Genomic DNA, 18033 nt, shown 5'->3' with positions numbered 1-18033 from the left:
ACGTGCGAAGGGACGTGTGCCTGGGAATACATTGTGTCGTAAGCAAAGAAAGATGCTAACGGATAGGATACCAGGAAATATGGATGGAGTGATTGCGAGAGGAGGAGTCTATTTGTGGTTTGGATAGCTTAATAAAATTAGATACCGTATCGTATGAGAAGTAGCGTATGTATAATTAGCATTCTATTTTTATAACTCGATTGAAATATGTTTTATCTATCTTTAAATTATTATTATTATGCGCTGCTTATTAAAGACTCTTTCTACGATGTTTGATGAGTCGTCTGTTTAATATATCGTACATTTTAGTAAATTTGAATCTTCGTCATAGAAATAAATGATATTAGATTGTCTGAAAAGTTTCTTTCGTTTCGTAAGATGATAATAGATGAATTTCTATTTTATATTATTTTATTGAATTAGGTATGATCCGTTTCGTTATATGTCTATTATTATATTCGTGCATAATTCAATAAACTAATATAAAACAAAAAACATCGTGCGTCTATTATTTCCTTATAAAACGAAAGAAACTTTTCGGACAACCTAATATTTTGAGAAAATGCAAATATAGGATATATTTTACTGTGCTTTTTATCAATCTTTGAAATGTTAATAAAAGATCGATTATCGTAAATATCGTAGAAGTATTCGATGGAGAAAAAACGATGCAAATACAGAGTATAATAATAATATTTATAAATCGCCGATCGATATATAAACGTAAAACTCCGTAGAGTTAGAAAAGTAGAGGCCACGTGATTCTAGAAATAATACCGTTACCGCAAATGCTGGAATTTCTCCACGTCGAAGTTGCCACTTCTTACCCAGAGAAAAATTCAGACGAAGAATGCAAGAATGAGAAATTATGGAGGCAAAGAAGAAAAAATAAACAGCTTGGAAAAATTATCAGCGTGGAAAGGAAGAGAAATAGGTGGAAACACGTAAGAATACAAGGTGAAGACAACGTTGCAGAATGCGAGACACAGGTGGAGAAACAAACAGTGAAGAAAGGGAGAAAAGAAATGTACTGGATGAAAAAAGTGGGGGAACGAGAAAGAATACGGTGGAATAAGAGAAGCGGTCGTAGGGAAAAAGGAAAATTGTCTGCGACTTGTGACACCATTCCGGGATACCATTAGTACGCAGAAACGTACGAGCAATAGTGCATTCATTTGAATGTGTGCAAATGCACGCCCGAGTGCATAAAAGAAACCGGAACGTGCAAAACTATTATTTGCACGTGCATCTCTGGGATCCTGTAAAAAATTTAATTCCTTCAAGGAAAAGGATGTAGCTAGTACGGAGTTATGTCACTTGAGAGTCTCTCCGTACATGTTTCTTGAAACATTTTATTTAAATAGAGAGATCCTTCAGCCGAGTGTCAAGATTTTGAAGAATTTTCTTTCAACCATGGACATGTTTTGACGTGGTTGCTCGTTTATTTGAATACTCATTATAGAAAACGTTTATGTACGTACATACTGTGTGTGTTTTGATATTTCATTAAGAGAATGAGACACGACCATCCTGATTGTATTGTATAAAATTTAGGAGCAACTTGAAAATGTATACAGTGTATAATATTCGCAGTTTAATGACTATTATCTATAAGTATCTGCATAGAATAGGGAATAATTAAAATTCTAGCCAAGCAGAATATTGACTTTGAGAGCATATATTCGCTTAAATCATCGGAATTGGTTAAGCGTGCCTTCTTCTATAAAATCACCAAAGTTCAAATTATTTAACGCATCGACTCAAAGTTGCCTAAACTTTAGAAAAGTATTCAGTTGCCTATCTACGTATTAGCGGATATACAAGCAAAGAGGAAGAAAGAACAATGAACTTTCAGTAATATAACACAATCACAGATCCGTCGTTATTCCGCAATCTCTAACGTTTCCACTTACCGTTGCCTCGAAGGAAATGTCTTTTATGCAATCCGCTATCTGTCGACCATCCCCCTAGTAACCTTATCTTCTCGGATATCGCGCGACTGGTTGGCGAACGTCTCTTGGAACGGCTCATAGCTCGAATTCCGGCGACGACAATTCGCGTTCGTTGGAGCGGGACAAAGTTTCCCCTTGAAAAAATTCGAAGGAAACACGATAAGGATCGCGGGCTGCTGATTCGAGAGAACGATCGCTGCCACGTCGGCAGATACGCGTAAACGAGACTGTCCTTGTTCTTTAACGATTCTCGTCGACGACGTAGGTGATCGTGATCCGGTCCGACGTCCTGACAGTTTCGAAACGGTGCGACAGCGAGAGAAAAATGAAAGGTCTGTTACTTTTCGATTGGAATGAATCGTTGTCGTGCTCTCGATTTCCAGAGTCAAGTTTCTTGAAAAGTTTCGAGAAGTAGCCCTGAAGTTTGGAACGTAAGTACAGTGAGCGACGGGGTCAATGGAAATTGTGGTTCATCGTTAACCTTTTCACGCTCCATGTTGCGCAATATTATACTTTAAAGCGTTATTAAGTGACTAGAAGATAAACGTATTTGTTTTCGATGAAACTATTTTTCCCTGTTAAATTCGCACTGCTCGTAAATTTTATCATTTTACATTATGTTTTTCTTAGAAGAAGATGGGAAGAATTATGTTTCTATTCTCAGTACAGATGAAGTATCGGTTTCCAAAGAACACGGAACATTCGGTTCTGTAGGGGTTAAGGAAATTATTTTCAAGAGAAAGTTTTTGATCGAATTTTTAACGTATTTGATTTTTTTCATACCAAGTGACAAAATTTAATTCCTTTGGTCTTTATCGTGTTACAGATTGTGTGTATATCGACATAATTTGAAAAAAAAAAAATATAACGGACGTAAACTCTCAGCTTAAAGCTGGTCTAAGATCGCGGACTCTATTCCCGCGAGATTTGCCTCATTTTCCTTAGCTTTTACATCACCGCGCAGAAAAAAACAAAAAGGCTGAAAGGAAGGAGGAAAATTGAAAACGTCGCGTACCTCTAACTCTAATCTCGTTACCTATTTCCGATTGTCGCGGGTGTCAAGAAGATGCTCGTCCTCTTCTAGTTTATCAGCTCTTCGACTAATCTGATGGAATTTGCAAATCTGCCGCTAAGAAAATACTCTTTCTTCTCGCGACTGGAAGGAAGAAAAACGACGGCACAAAAGAGGATTTCATCGGATCCTTGTAATTTTCTCAAATTTCCCGCCAGTGAGGCTATCCGCTCACGTCGAGACAATTTCCACGGGATATGCGTGTCAGCTGTTACAAAGGAAAGCAAATATTTACACGTCGCCGACTCGGGATGTCCAATTATCGCGTCCCGAGGCGTTTTATCTCGTGCGCTAACTTTCCGACGATATGCAAAGCGGCTCTATTAATTTTCCACTACGTCGGGAACGCGAGGCAACGGAAACACGGGGAACGCGTCTGTACTGTATCCTTGAAATTTGCAACGAGGCCTCGGCCTCGCGAATGAAAATTCAAATCTACTGCATTATGGAACGCGTTTCCATTAATTTTTAATGGCGCGGGTTACATGCGGCACACCGACAGCTGCCAAAACACCGAACGAATTCGCTTGAAATTCGGGCCTCGCTGTTAGCATAAATAACCTGAGTTATATTAACTTTTATCCGGATAGCTGGTTGTAAGAACTACGCCTTGGAAAACCGAACGTATTCGGTACGGTTACGTTGAAATAATACGCTGTGAACTATCGTGAAGCGATTTCCTTTGTTCGTTTTTTGATCATCCGCAGGAAAGTTGTTTAAGTGAAACTAGCGTACTCGAGGAAACACTGGCAATGTTTAGCCATTTCAATTTTCGTTCTACTAAAATTGCAACAACCAGAGTCGATATACGAACTCCCTATTTGTCTTTTTACTCTTCCGCATGAAGATTGCAGGAGAAGATGATAAGTGACACTTGTCATCATAAGTGGAATCTATTCTATGATGTTATGAGACACAAGATGATTGAGAATCGGATTGCATTATATTATTTCAGTATTATACAGGTTTATCTTGCTCTTCAACTTCTATTTCATCAATAATTAACAAGAAGAAAAAGCAATAGCCATATATAATTCCCTCCGTAATAGCTGTACTACAGTTTTCAGTGAAAAGCATTCCACGCGACGGTGCGCGCATACCTTAACGCTGTGCAAATTATCTGGGCTCTAATAATAATTAAACTCCCAGCATAGTTGGCACATTTTAACACTCGAAGGCTTCTGAATTTCGCGAGAAGAACCAAACGTAGTTCGAACTGTCGAAAAAATGCGGTGTTCTCGACTGGGTAAAACAAAAAAAGAAAAAAATAGGTGGGAAACTCGAAACCTCGGTTGAGGCGGGATCGCGAATACCCAGCTAAATGTCGTCCCCGGCATTTCGCTAATTACCAACGCAACACACGAGCTACTACTAATTACGTGGTCTCGCTTAATGGGAAACTCTTAACGAGGGACAAAAGATTCGGCCCGTGAACAGGTTATACGCCACCCTGGCAGACTGTGAAACCATGCAAATTCCACCATTTATCGCTTTTAACTTTTTCCTGATTATTTTCTGCTTAAATACTTTCGTAATCTCTGCGAAACATGTACGTTTACCGAATATCTTGTAATTCTTGTAATACCTTAAATTTCTATATGTATCATATATGTATAATATTTATATGTTTCAGATTTATTTCAAATTTTATCAATATGTAGGTATAATTCTGTTAGTCGAACACTATTAATAAAATTTCACAATTTTTCGTATAACATACATCATACGTTCGTAAAAAGCAACGTAGCGTATACAGAAAAGACGTGTAAGTAGTATAGGGCGTTATAAGTCAGCCAAAGCATTTTAAGACACGCGTTCTATTTCAGTCTTCTCATACGTAACAGCGTAATTTTTTAGACTAACTCTCTTGCTAACCTGAACTTATTTCTTTTTGAAACTTATATTATATGTATGTTGTTTAATATCACGTTTATTTTGCACATTGCATTGTAAGATCAAATTAATCGTTATGTAATCGATAGGAGAAACGTAGCTACGAAAATACTATAAAATATTCTTGGAGTTTGGTCGAATGAATTCTTCGAAGTACAAAAAGCTCTCGAGCTCGGAAGCTTCGACCGTTACTTTGTTTCAGCTTTAACTGAAATACGTAAAGTATTTCGTGAAATTTTAATTCACAATCATACTCTATTTCTTCCGCTAGTTATAGTTTCTGTACTTTACATACTTTAATAAAAATTATTAAAGTACCTGTCGAAACCGATTCGATACTCCTGGAAGAAAAACTTGTGCCGAGATCTCCTTAATTTGACACGTGTAATTTTACGTGTTCAATTAACGAGAGTTTGCGTGTAATTTGTAGCAACCAAAATTAAATTGCCACTCTGTATATATTCCTTACAGCTTGGCAAATCAATTACATTTTTAATGTACTTATTGAAAATCAAATCAACCAAAAAAACCACCATGAACAATAACGTGCATTGAAAGTAAATGCAATTGATCACATAAATGGTGTAATGGAACATACGAAATTTTAATTAAAAAGAAATATATAAGATGCAACTCGTATGATAAATTCGCGAATAATTGTCAATTATTATGGAAGTCGATTAAAATATAGAATAACAGCTACAAATTATTCGATCGATTGAAGACACGTTTTTCTACTTTACAGATGACGTTGCAGGTTTCCTGGGTCCGGCACAGAGACGTTCATCTGCTCACTATCGGTCGTTACACGTACACGAACGACCAGCGATTCAGGCCGATTCACAATGCACAGACAGACGATTGGACGCTGGAAATCAAGTATCCGCAACTGCGGGATAGCGGTTATTACGAATGCCAGGTGTCAACGACGCCGCACATGAGTCACATCGTATACTTGGACGTGATCGGTAAGATATTTCAGACATCTTTACGTTGCATGCGTTAGAAATGTTGTGTGAATGTAGTTTGTCAAAATTAGAATGATCATATCGAACTACAGTGCACGTTTAATGGGAAATTGTAGAAACTAAATTTATTTCAGAATATTCCATTTTTATCATTATGGAATTATAGGACATACATATAGGTATAGTAGTGTTTGCCTTTATGCACCAATTCTTGTAGGAAGCAAAAGTATTATATATTCTGATATAAATGGATGTTGTCAGATAATTACTGTGAATAGATATAAATAGCAGTAATTGATACTAGGCAATAACTAAATTACGTTAAATTGTTATATAGTTGATCATGAAAGATGAAGACATACTCGGTTGAAAAATTTATATGGCTAAATCCTTATAGCCTAATTCGAACAACGCTTAATGTTTAATTGTTAGAAATTTTATGAACAACTACTTGCCAAATATATTTGTATTCTATAGGTTTAGATATCCCTCGCTTCGGAAAATTGCAAGAATAGGGTGGAGAAGGGTTAAAATTTGAAACTTAAATTCAACTGGAAACTGCAATAACATTTATGAATCATGACTAAGATATCGAAGAGGCAGTCTTCTAAGGGTATTTCGTTTTCCTAATATATTCAGCCCTTTAATAAGATGAATTTTACATTTTCCCGCATTCCTGGCGCGAGGATCTAGATTTTTGCATAACTGGGTCGCGCGGCCGCTTGTGAGCCGCCTTCAAACCGTATCATCGCGAACGATTCATCGCCGTATATGATTTTAATTAAACGCTAGTACACGGTTAACGAAGGGCTAATTACACCGCTCTACGCAACAATTAGTTAATTCTAATCTGAATCTGCCCCAGTTCCCCGGCCATTGCGAGAAATTTAAGCTGGGCTTAAATCCTGGCACGGTGCCAATTGAACACCTGGGATTGGTTGATACCGATTTCGAGTTAAGCTACGACGTCGAACAAGGGTTTGATTACGGGAGATTACTTCCCCAACTTGAATTCCGACTGGTTAAGCTCTGTTTTCTATTCCTCACGAAACTGATACGAATGCACACGAAACACGGTAATCGTTGCTCCTGCTATCTTCTTATCGGTATTTATACTCGTGAGACGATCCTTTATAGCCGTAGAACAGATTATGTCCTACAATTCATCTCTCTGTCAAATGTTAAGCACTTGCGGCTACACTTGCTTATTTGAGGCTGATACACGTATCGTGTTTAAAACATTTTACACTCTGATTTGATTAGCGATGAAACGAATTATTATGTGTCAGTGCGTCACATATATCACAATAAATGTATATATTGATCAAACAGTATACGTGTTTACATTAGATCTGACTGAATTTTGTTTTACGTATAAAAATATCTAGTATCCTTAATAGATGATAGATTGAACAAAATTCGTCTATTAGGCAACGTAGCATGCTTTCCATTGTTAAAAGTTCAGGTTTGTTTCTTTGCGGGATGTTTATTTACCCGATTAGTATGCGTTTACATCGATTAGTAAGCGTAGAGATTTACATAACACGTACATGATGTGCAGAGAAAAGGAGGGTAAGTGGTACAGGTCGCCATAAGTCAGACGAAGCATTTGAAGAGGCATTTCCTATTTCATCTGTGTCTTTTTTTCATTTATGAGACAGTAACTACAAGTTTATAATATTTATTGACTTTTCTCTGGGAGTTGGCAATTCATAAATATTTTATTTAAATCAGAATAGTTTTTATAACTTCGATCTACGTGAAATAAATGTTTTTCTAGCGTGTAGAGAAAAATAGTTCATAAGCAAATTTTATACTTCTAATAATTTCGTATGATATGAATTAAAGTTAAAAAGTTAAGACTGTACGATATATCAGTTTCACATCCCTTTAACCGCCAACCCCATAAAGCTTAGGAACTTATCTCGTTCTACAATCAACGTTCTGCAATCTACAAGAGAAAGTGTTAGTGCTTAGCCAACAGATGCCTCGCATGGCACACTTACCTCGAAGATATCTACCATACTTTAACCTAAAATTCCAGTTTCGGTTACCAGTCTGCGTTCTCGATCCACATAAAATGAAATTGCCCTTACACAAAATTAATCCTATTCATGGTAGCACATTAACATTTTACGTAGCATCTTCACGTAATTATGTGAAGTCTCATCTCTCGACGATCTGCAACGAACAACTAAAAGAAAAAGTGTAATCGAACTATTTTCCGCTTCAAAATGTCCCGTGGGGTACGAACAGTTTCGAAGTGGTTTAAATATTCGGCCGGAAATTTCTCATCGACGGGGACAAATTGATTAAAATGGCCGATAGGAAAATGCGACGAGTCCGCTGAAAATTCGACTAGTCTCATGACACACCAAACGAACCTTTGTCGAATGTTTCGATCCTACAGAATTTCTATATCATGGGTCACAGGAAATATCGTATCTTTTCTCTTCGATTTTCCGGAAGAGGGACACGAGAGAAAGAGAACAAGAGTCTAAAAAATGTACCTACAAAATAAAAAATATATCTTTTCAAAATATACATTTTGTGTAAAGCATATTTTATTATAATAGTTATTGTCATTTTGTAATAGATATATACGATGTTACATGAACATTTAATGAAAAATCTTCTCATTGAAAGTAAGAGGACCATATTTCATAAATCGCCTTTTACTATTTATAGCTTTACATTCTGTTTCACAAGCGAATTATTAAAACGATGATACAGAACTTTTTCGATATAAACTGTTTCGTTCACTCGCGGAGAGAAGCGATCGCGAGGAAGCACGTCAACGGGAGTCGTAAATTCCTGTTACGATTAGACAATCGACGCCGTGAAATGATCGATCCCCTGTTTCGGTTAGTATAATGGAGGTAGTTCGATTGAATATGACACTGACATAACGAATTATAAGTTACAGTTTATTCCAACAATATTGTAATGAATATAGTTACACTGGTGCGTATGTATAAGTAAAGTAGGTGACTGATCTAAAGGTGGAAACCTGGTGGAAGGTATTGACCGTTCGAAAGATGCAAAATCAGTGCCGTTCGGTGACGATACTGTGGCGGAGGAAAGCTAAGGATGGGTGTGTCTCGCGCACGGAACCATCGGATTTGTTGATGACAATTTTGGCTAGGAAAGTGAAGGCGATAAACGTTGCTTTTGATTGGATAATAAATGGCTGGTGGACTAGGAAGGGTGGACTTGGCCGCCCTCGCGAGAAAGTCGCTAACGGAAGATACGGAACGTGAGAGAAACCAACTTTCCCGTATCTTCCCGTAGTAGACAATAAACTATTCGATGAAAGAATATTTGGTCGGTCTGAAGGACCTTAAATAGAAAATGCCTGGAATTTATGGAGGATACTTGAGACTATTGAGGGTACGCGGTAAGAATGTGAAGACATCTGGTTGCCATCCTGCTCGCGACGTGTGGCCCGGTCTAGACAGAGAGTCGGCCGACGTAACGTAAACATATATGTAATTATAAATCAATAGAAACCAAGCTCAACTACATACTTCATTATCTTGGATCGAACTAATATAAATTTTGGATCAAATTTGATTGTTTAACAGTATTTCTTCGCGCTGTTTTGCAATCGATTCGTTCAATTATTTCAGGGAAATTTACATTTCAATTACGGCGTGCATTTGTTTTGCACGCGCCAAAAGCTTGGTCGTCGCGTCGCAGCTACGCGTTATCAGCCACGTTGAAACGAAACAATCGCGTTCAGATCTCCGAGACTCCATTCGCGTTTTTCTTTCTCATAGTTGGCGCGCGAACTTTTCCACCTGGATATCAGCGAAAGGGAAGCTCCCTCACTGCCTTTAATAACGTCGTCTCTGCACCTTTAGCGTGGAAAATTTACTCGAGGAAACAAAAGGAAATACGTTGGATTCTAGTCGATAAGAAACTCGACAGGAAGAGGTCAGAGCAGCGACGATGAAACGTCGCGCTAATGAAAAATAATGTCGGGATCCTTATTAGTGTTTTCATTAACCTTTATTAGCAACGCCAAGGGTGCGGGGTAACTTCGCGTTCTCCGCTTACGTGACCCTATTAAAGTAAAAATATGAACAAAGAAATTACGTTTAGCTGGTGTTACATTTTTAAATTATCGTCAGCTACCCTGTCGAGAAAAGTATAAAAAATTTAATAATACTTTCACGTGACTCTGATTTCAGTGCGTATCATCGAATGTTACAGGATGTAGCGTACCTAAAAATCCTTTCTTTTTTCTTGTTTAAATGATCGGTCGATTAAAATGTTGAAAACTGATTTCTATCTGATTTTATCTATCTTATTTTTATCTGATTTTTATTCCATAACTTATTTACACGTAATGAACATTCGTTGTTTTGCTCCTCCTCCAATTAAATGGATGCATATGTCAGCAGTAATGAATATGTTTAAGCTGTACTCAACTCTACTAATACTCTAACCTCCTTCGTTAATTTCCATACTCATCTTCGTATACGTGTTATCTCCCGTAATTATTCGAACAACTTCAAAAGTCTATGGGCACTGGTCGAATAATTTAAATTTCAAGCACATAAATTCCTAATCAATAATACAATGAGAACAGCGTTCGTTATTCCAATAAATAATTATACGCGTTTATGATAGCAAGGGATCTTTAGTTAACTTTTATAGTACAAATGAACTGTAGCATGAAATGCGTGCATCGTGTGATTAATTATGAACGTCACTGTCGCATTAAGAATCAGGTGAAAATTTGAAATTCAGGAATGGTCATTTTCATACACGTCGTATCACAGTTATCGTTAGTAGAATTATAAACACAACCAGTTGAATCGAATCATGATTTATACAAATATTGATATCCCTAAACCCATCGAAATGAGAGATTACAGAAGATCCGACGACCAACGAAGCAAAAATCGTTTATTGGTGCATGTATATGTGGCTGTAGCCGCAAAGCTCGATCTAATTTGTGAGGAAATCAGTAAATTGATTGCAGGTGGGTAAATATTGCTCGGCACTATCTTCAGGTAGATGGATTCCGAACTTTCGGTAGCGAAGCCAGTCTGCAAATATTGCCACTTCCTCGCCAGGCTCGATGCTTGTACAGGAAATCGCGCTCCCGTTTGCATACCATTATTGCTACGTCGAACATCTTTGCGATACCTTCGCGGTTTTAAACTACGTGAACCGTTCTCGCAAGAATTTTGTAGAATTAGTTACCAGAAAATAGCTGGATAATTTTTAAAACTAGTTTTTCACTTCCGATTGTATTTTAACGTAACTTTATTAAATGGATCTCCGAATGTCGTTTAAGAGAAATTTCTTTATTTCGAAGAAATTACAGAGAATGATATTTTATTGCCTTCATCTTTTATCTATCTCCTATCACTCGTAGTTCCTTTATAATTTAATTAATAAAAATCGTAATTTCTTAATTATTAACCTTGTGTATGTTAATTATTAAAGTCAAAGTAAACACTGCTTGTTTCAATAAATTTTCTCAGTGAGATAAGTCGAGTAAAGACACGAGCAAATTAAGAATCGCAGTACCATGTCCATCATCGAAATTTTTTTTGACGAATTGTCAACGTATGGATATATTTTAGTTCGATGGACCGTTTAAATGTAACTCGAGACGATGATCAAATTCGAGCAATAATTCCTAGATGCATTTGTCACATAGTAAGACTAAAGGGCAATATTTATCTTCATCTTCGTTCATCCCTAAGAAACAAGTTTGAACACCAAAGAATCATAACTGACGGAATAACAACCCATGTAAATTAGTATCGCTAGCCTTTATTAAAGCGTTAAACTCGATTTCACCTTAGCGAACGTTTCGCGTGCATGCTACTGTCGGCTCGTATTTCATCCCTTCACGCCCTAAAATGTGCCTATAAACGCCCACTTCTTCTACCCCACAACCTCTTTCGCGCGATCTGCAAATTTGCAGTGTCCATGCCTTCCTATTCGCCGCACTCTTCTCGACTTACTTCACCTCTATCGTTCCATTTTTTATTTTACGACACGTTAAAAACTCACTTTACCCGTTTGCCAACCACTCTCCCAATCACAAGAATGTGTATCAGCTGCGTGAACCTGAAATGAAGTTGTTCATCGATCAGCAATAATCATCAACAGTATCGTCGTTGACGTGTACAACCGCATTATCTTTCAACACCATTCATTACCTGGAGAATGGCGACGATGATGAATTAGATCAACGAACGAAAACAAAATTAAAATACGACAGCAATAAACATTACGGTAATTGTACCGCTCGATGAGTTAAATATTTAGATTAACATAGAAATTCAATTAAATCTTTTCTTTATAAACGAAGATTTGCTTACAAAGTTCGCTCGGATATCCTTCGTTTACTGAGTGTTTTCCTTCCTTTCGTCCTTCCTTTCCTTGTTTGCTCACGTCCCTCCACACCATTATCGCTTCGAACCGCGTCGATCATGGAGATAACGAACAAATTTTGGTGGATCGTTGGTCGTTAACAACTTGTAAATACGTGGTAGCCAAGCGACGGAGACAAAGTGCAACATCTGCGAGCGGACACGGCACCTTCATGGTCGGACATTAGGTCGACTTGTTCTACTGACAAGTTTCTACAGCGGCGCCACGTTGCTTCACTCCATTCACTTGCAGCACACTTCGTCGAAACTTGCTCCTTCCTCGATGCCTCTATATTCCCTGTTCTCTATCCCTGATATCTGTACAACGCGAATACGAACAGGGAAATCCTCTTCTACGAAAGTCGATAACGCGCTGTTGAATTATTATCAATGGAACGAGTAAATCCATAGACTAGTGTGATAAAAATCGGGCCAACCCAACGTTTCGTATATTCAAATTGGAACTTGTCTTCAGGTTTTCGAGATGCAGATTTTAGTCTTCGAAAAAGAAGAAGACAAGAGCCTGGAGATTTTCGGTTGAATTTATAAATATTGAAGAACCTATTACTTCATAATCAGTCGAATCAATTTAAAACAGGTATCTTTATTAGTTAAATTGTAAATCTTTTATATTATTTGGACAAATTATAGTTTCTAGCCGATGATGCAATACTACGTTGCTTTGAATCCTTAATTATTGGAACGTATATAAATCACGCAATTCTAAAGAATTATTATCTAATGACCGTAATTCCATCTAATTTGCAAATTAATTTTGTTTTATTAATTTAAACATTCTTTTTCATGACGACTGACGAGAAATCGATCGTAAATCATAGCAATAGCTTCTTATATAAATCCTAGTCCTCAGCATACGATACAAAAGGAAACTTAGAAAATTGACGAGTCCAACAAGATATTAGTATCACAGAAACACGTCGAACAAGCAGACATCGAACATGATTATCAAAGCTTTCGCTAACATTGCGGGATCGTTATCAAATTTCGTGTATGCAACGTTGCCGAGTTTGATTTCCAAACCCGTTACGTAAATGAATTAGCAAGATGCGCCTTCTAACTCGATCCTGTAGCTTTCCTCGTGTCTAGGTCCTCGTTTCGTGAACGTTCGCTTTTGTGTCACGCTTCCAGCCATGGTAATTATCAAGCAATGTAACCTATCAGCGACGTTCCGATGGCAGAATTTCTAAGGTACGTCAGCATCGTATTCAACGAAGCCCGGCATGAATTGTTAAAGGCCTCCTTTGGATTCTATTTATGCTCCCTTCGAATCTCGGCTAAGGGACAGCGACGCAATCGCGACGTTCTGAAGGCACAATGCGCCCGTTGCGCGTTTCCAGAGACATCGAAGATTAATGAAATACCTTGAGGTACTGCGAACTGGGCTCAGAGACGCGCCGTAACTCGATTACTTGCGGCTGTTTAGCACGATGTCGATAAATTAAACGTTTGTCGTGCAAGTTTGTAATAGATGAGTAGTAAAGTTGCAGTGACCGAAGCAAAAAGTATCTGTACGTACCGTTATATTCTAATGCGTTCCCTTTTATCTACATTTTAGTCTCACAGTGTGAAATTTGTTGTGGTCACACGAAGATTCCGCTGTAGGATACGAAATTTAATATTCAGCGTAATTAATTAATATGTAACCAGTGGATAAGCGATAAATACAGTGGTGCTGTACAAATACTTGTTGTAGTCACTGTATATAGTGGTGAATCTATTTCTTACAATTAAGAAGCGTTGATCAGACAAAATTCAAAACATATGGAGACCACAGATACGAAGCAGGATAAGGAATTTTAAAATACAATCTCGTGTTTAGCGTATAAAAAACTATTGGTACGCATCAGCTAAACATTTCAAGAATGATCCTTTGTTTGACTTGTTACACAATTTCATAGATTTACCACTTATTTTTAACAAGCTAATATTTGTGAACATAACAAGCTAAGAGAAACAAATGCTGTCATGTTGTTCTCACATACTACTGCATCATTAACAATTTTGAGAGATCATATGATGTGTCATCGAAATATCATTCAGTGAAGAAGATGGAAAGTGAATGATGAAATTACACCGTCAAATAAAAATTATACCTATCAAATGAAAAGAAAAAGAGAAAGCTTAATTTAAGAGCGGACATGTCTCATTATGAAAATCTAAGAAGATAAAACGACGTGACGGAGAATGCTTAATTTCCATCGGAAATAGCGAAGTCTTCTGAAACTGTTTTCATTCCAAACTTCTGCAGTTGAATGTCAGATACGTGCCAGATTTTACTTCCAAGCTGATTTTATATTAATACAAGATATCTTGAATGATTGTCACGGAAAGCGGAATAAGCTGCAATTGAAATGAATTTTTACTGGAGATTGAAATGAAGAAAGCGATGTCGTTCCTAGGACGAAATATATATTTATATCGATATTTCGTATGATATTCCTTGGATCTCTAATAGAAATATTATTTGCAACTTTAAAAATTCTCTATTTGTCTTATCAGTGAGATAAGAAATCAGTCTTCGAAAGACTTGATTGTAGCCAAGAGTTGAAAAAGTACAGAATATTTGATATAAAGATTTGTGAAGTTACTCTATTCGGATTGTTTCTTGAACAGAAAACCTTAAAAAGAAAGCTTCGACTTTAGTCTTTAAGGCGAAATCTTAGATTATAAATTCGTACTAGTCTTACTGTCTCGATTCTCGAAACGCATAAACTTTATTACCCGATCGATGTTACCTCGAGAATGCATTTCGATCACGATTCCGTGGGTTCGAAACTGTACAACGAGCGATCAAAGGAACATCGTCTAATTACTATTAATACACGAGTGCATAGGGCGAAGTTTCAAGCTAAGTTCTCCTACCTCTTTTCGAAATTGCTAGATGTTGAAACTAACGCTTAAACGAATCTTCGTTCGATGATAAGACAAAGAGACGAAGAAAGCGAAAGAGAGCCAGATCTGGCGAAGTGAGATGACGTGATCAGGAAACGAAGCTCTACGATGGAATAAAGGAAAGCTCAGGAGGGGCAAAACGAATTTCTCGAAAGTTTACAACGTTATTATCCTTAAGCCGGGGCTCATAAGATCCTAGTCGAAGAACCGTGCACGCGAAATTGCTCGCACAAAGCAGATTTTAATTTTGACCAAAAGCACGCTTGGTGAAAATACTCGAATCGGCTTGGGTCAGGGAGACAACGATATTAAAAGCTCGGAAGTAATACCGCTACTGGGAGCGTTATAATGGATCGAGCGAACCTTAAAAGCTCTGGGGCCGCTTCTTCCAGTTTTAGGCCAGATTGTCCGCTACTTCGCTCTCGCTCCCAGCGCAACCTAATGGAAATCCTTAAAATTGTTTCCTACTCGACGAGATTTAACGATTCAGCCAGGATTCAGCGTGAAATTTACCATTGTCTTTTCTGTGTCCTGCACAAATTCTTCCTAGTGGTCCCGGGATTCCTGAAAAGCGATGCTCTTATGAACCGATTTCGTAACGTACATCCTCAGCGCTGCAGCAAGTCTCGGCTAATTAAGGGGGGAGGGTGGTTCGCTATTTTCACCGATAAGTTTTATACTTGCATAAACCTGTTGGAGAAAATTTCTGTATCTTTGAAATTTTCTTCAGATTTAGGGATTGAGTTTTGCGGGGATACAAAGGCTTTTTACATAATCGTAAAATCCGTTTTAAGTGCTTTCAAGTATGACAATATTAAAAGCATAGTTATAAAAATTTTATTGCTACTTTTCTAGCCTCTTTTTATGTTTAGGATCGCTTTTAAATTTGATCGATGAATATATTTTATATAACTCGTAAAAAGATTTATCACATTAAAACGCATCTGAAGATGATTCAGTCAATCCAATTAGAATTAAAGAAATGTACTCATCACTCCATTCATACATTACATTACCGTGTACACCTCATTTCTATGTATTAGAATACCTGTCAATCTTGTTCAAAATATAATGATTGATACAATGATCGTTATAGAAGCGATTAGTTAGTCAGGATTTTATATCTATGTAATATAACGATCGAAAGCATTCCAGGAGAAATTTTAAAAATTATATGCAAATATTGTGGTCAGAAACTATTTTGTAACTATTGCAATATGATGAAATAACTCCTTTAAAAAACAAATTTTGCATTAAACAGGATGATAAAAATTCTCCCTTCATAAAATCATATTACGCCAAGCAGAGTCTACTTTTGACCAGATAAAACAAGATCATGAACCATATTCGTGCCAGCAGTCACCCAATTTTTTACCGTGAAAAGTATACAACACGGGGCTTGAACGTCTCGTCTGCAGCGAGCTACCACAACTTCCGGCGCCTTTTGTCCAACTGTCGAGCGCTAGAACCACTGCAACGCGTACCACCGCACCGGTGCGCGCGAATTGAAATTTTAACCTGTTCCAGCCTCGCGATTCATCGCCGCCGCAATTGCAGAATTGCCCGCGACGTACTACCGTTTCGTTCTTCTCGAACCAGCGATCGGCTGACCCTATAAATCCTAATCAAACGATCCCCGTCCGCAAGCATTTCGTTAACAGCTGCTCTCTCTAAGTATTCCATTGCACGCGATAACGTTCGCGATGGAAAATATATCGACGACTAACGGCAACCCTGCGTGGATCTTCGTTAGAATCTTCATCCGCCATTTGATGCATGTTCGTTGCTACAGCGAACCTGTTCGTGAAATTTGTGGAGAATCTTGGTTTTGGAACACTGATAAATAAATTGAGACGCTGCTACGTAGACAAGTAAATTTTTCATTGGAGTAATAGCATAGTTGGTATTTAATACATTCGCTGCTACGAAAATATGACTACTCTTGCCTAGAAGCAATATAGCTTCGGTTTTATCAATTATGTCTAACGAAGAAAACAAGCCTTGTTTATTCGTTTCATCGTGATAAGCGATATTCACAATGTATAATTAATGTACTGTATAACAGGAGAACTCGATGTACTTGGTGCCTTTGTAACTGTTTCAATCGCTAATAAGCAAAGTTGGTATTTGTAGCTCTTCATGTGAATTATCAACTTTTCAACCAAGTATTTGTGTATTTTTTAATTAGGACTGATTGTTGCCTTTTTAGCTCTCCATATACGTTCGTAAGCAACCGAGCAGCAAAGTGTACGCTGAAATAAATTACATACAAGTGCACAAATTATAAAATTCAACAGTTTTCAGCCAAACAATAATGTAGAGAATAGACGTCAAGCTGTTTTGAGCTTAAGATACACTCGAACTGTAGCACGTTCCTACGTATACGGAACATCTCAGTCCTTTTTCCCTATCATACCTTTTTCCCTAAATCCTTACATTTTAACGCCAGTGTTCGACATCCTTTTCACATGTCTCTAATCTAACATTTCGTCTAAAACCTTCGAATTCCCCAGCAAGATTCTCCCATCGTAGATCCATCATCCACTGTCAGCGGGTTTTGTCTACGTTGGTTTTTAGCCGAAGGACCTCGCACAGCGCGACAATTCAACATTTCGCGTCACGAACTACAAAACCAGAAACGGCAAATCCCGTGACTGTGGAATTTTTGCAATGGAATGTGAACACAAGTCCAGGGTAACAGAGGGAATAGAAAAAAAAAAAAGGATCTGCCTGGGAAGGTCGAGAAGGGTCAACGATTCTTCGTTCGTTATTTCCGGTCGATCGCGATCGAAAGAGAGCTTTTGCTCGATTGTCGTTGTCACTGCTTTTCACGCGAC

At 37.7% G+C, this 18033-nt stretch overlaps 1 protein-coding gene across 4 annotated transcripts in view; it reads left to right on the top strand.

Moving 5' to 3' along the window:
* LOC139989913 (neurotrimin) overlaps nucleotides 1-18033 on the top strand; it is a 473537-nt gene that overhangs the window by 343248 nt on the left and 112256 nt on the right. For 2 of the 4 annotated variants that reach the window (XM_072008646.1, XM_072008636.1), the window contains exon 4: nucleotides 5675-5885. In XM_072008646.1, coding sequence (XP_071864747.1) covers nucleotides 5675-5885 — 211 coding nt within the window. Of the gene's footprint in view, nucleotides 1-5662; nucleotides 5886-18033 lie in introns of all 4 variants that reach the window. The other 2 variants (XM_072008627.1, XM_072008619.1) reach the window with 1 other exon arrangement.

The sequence above is a fragment of the Bombus fervidus genome, chromosome 1 (genome assembly GCF_041682495.2).
Source record: "Bombus fervidus isolate BK054 chromosome 1, iyBomFerv1, whole genome shotgun sequence".
NCBI lineage: Eukaryota > Metazoa > Arthropoda > Insecta > Hymenoptera > Apidae > Bombus > Bombus fervidus.
The sequence above is the reverse complement of the archived record's forward strand: the minus strand, read 5'-3'. Positions and strand labels throughout refer to the sequence as shown.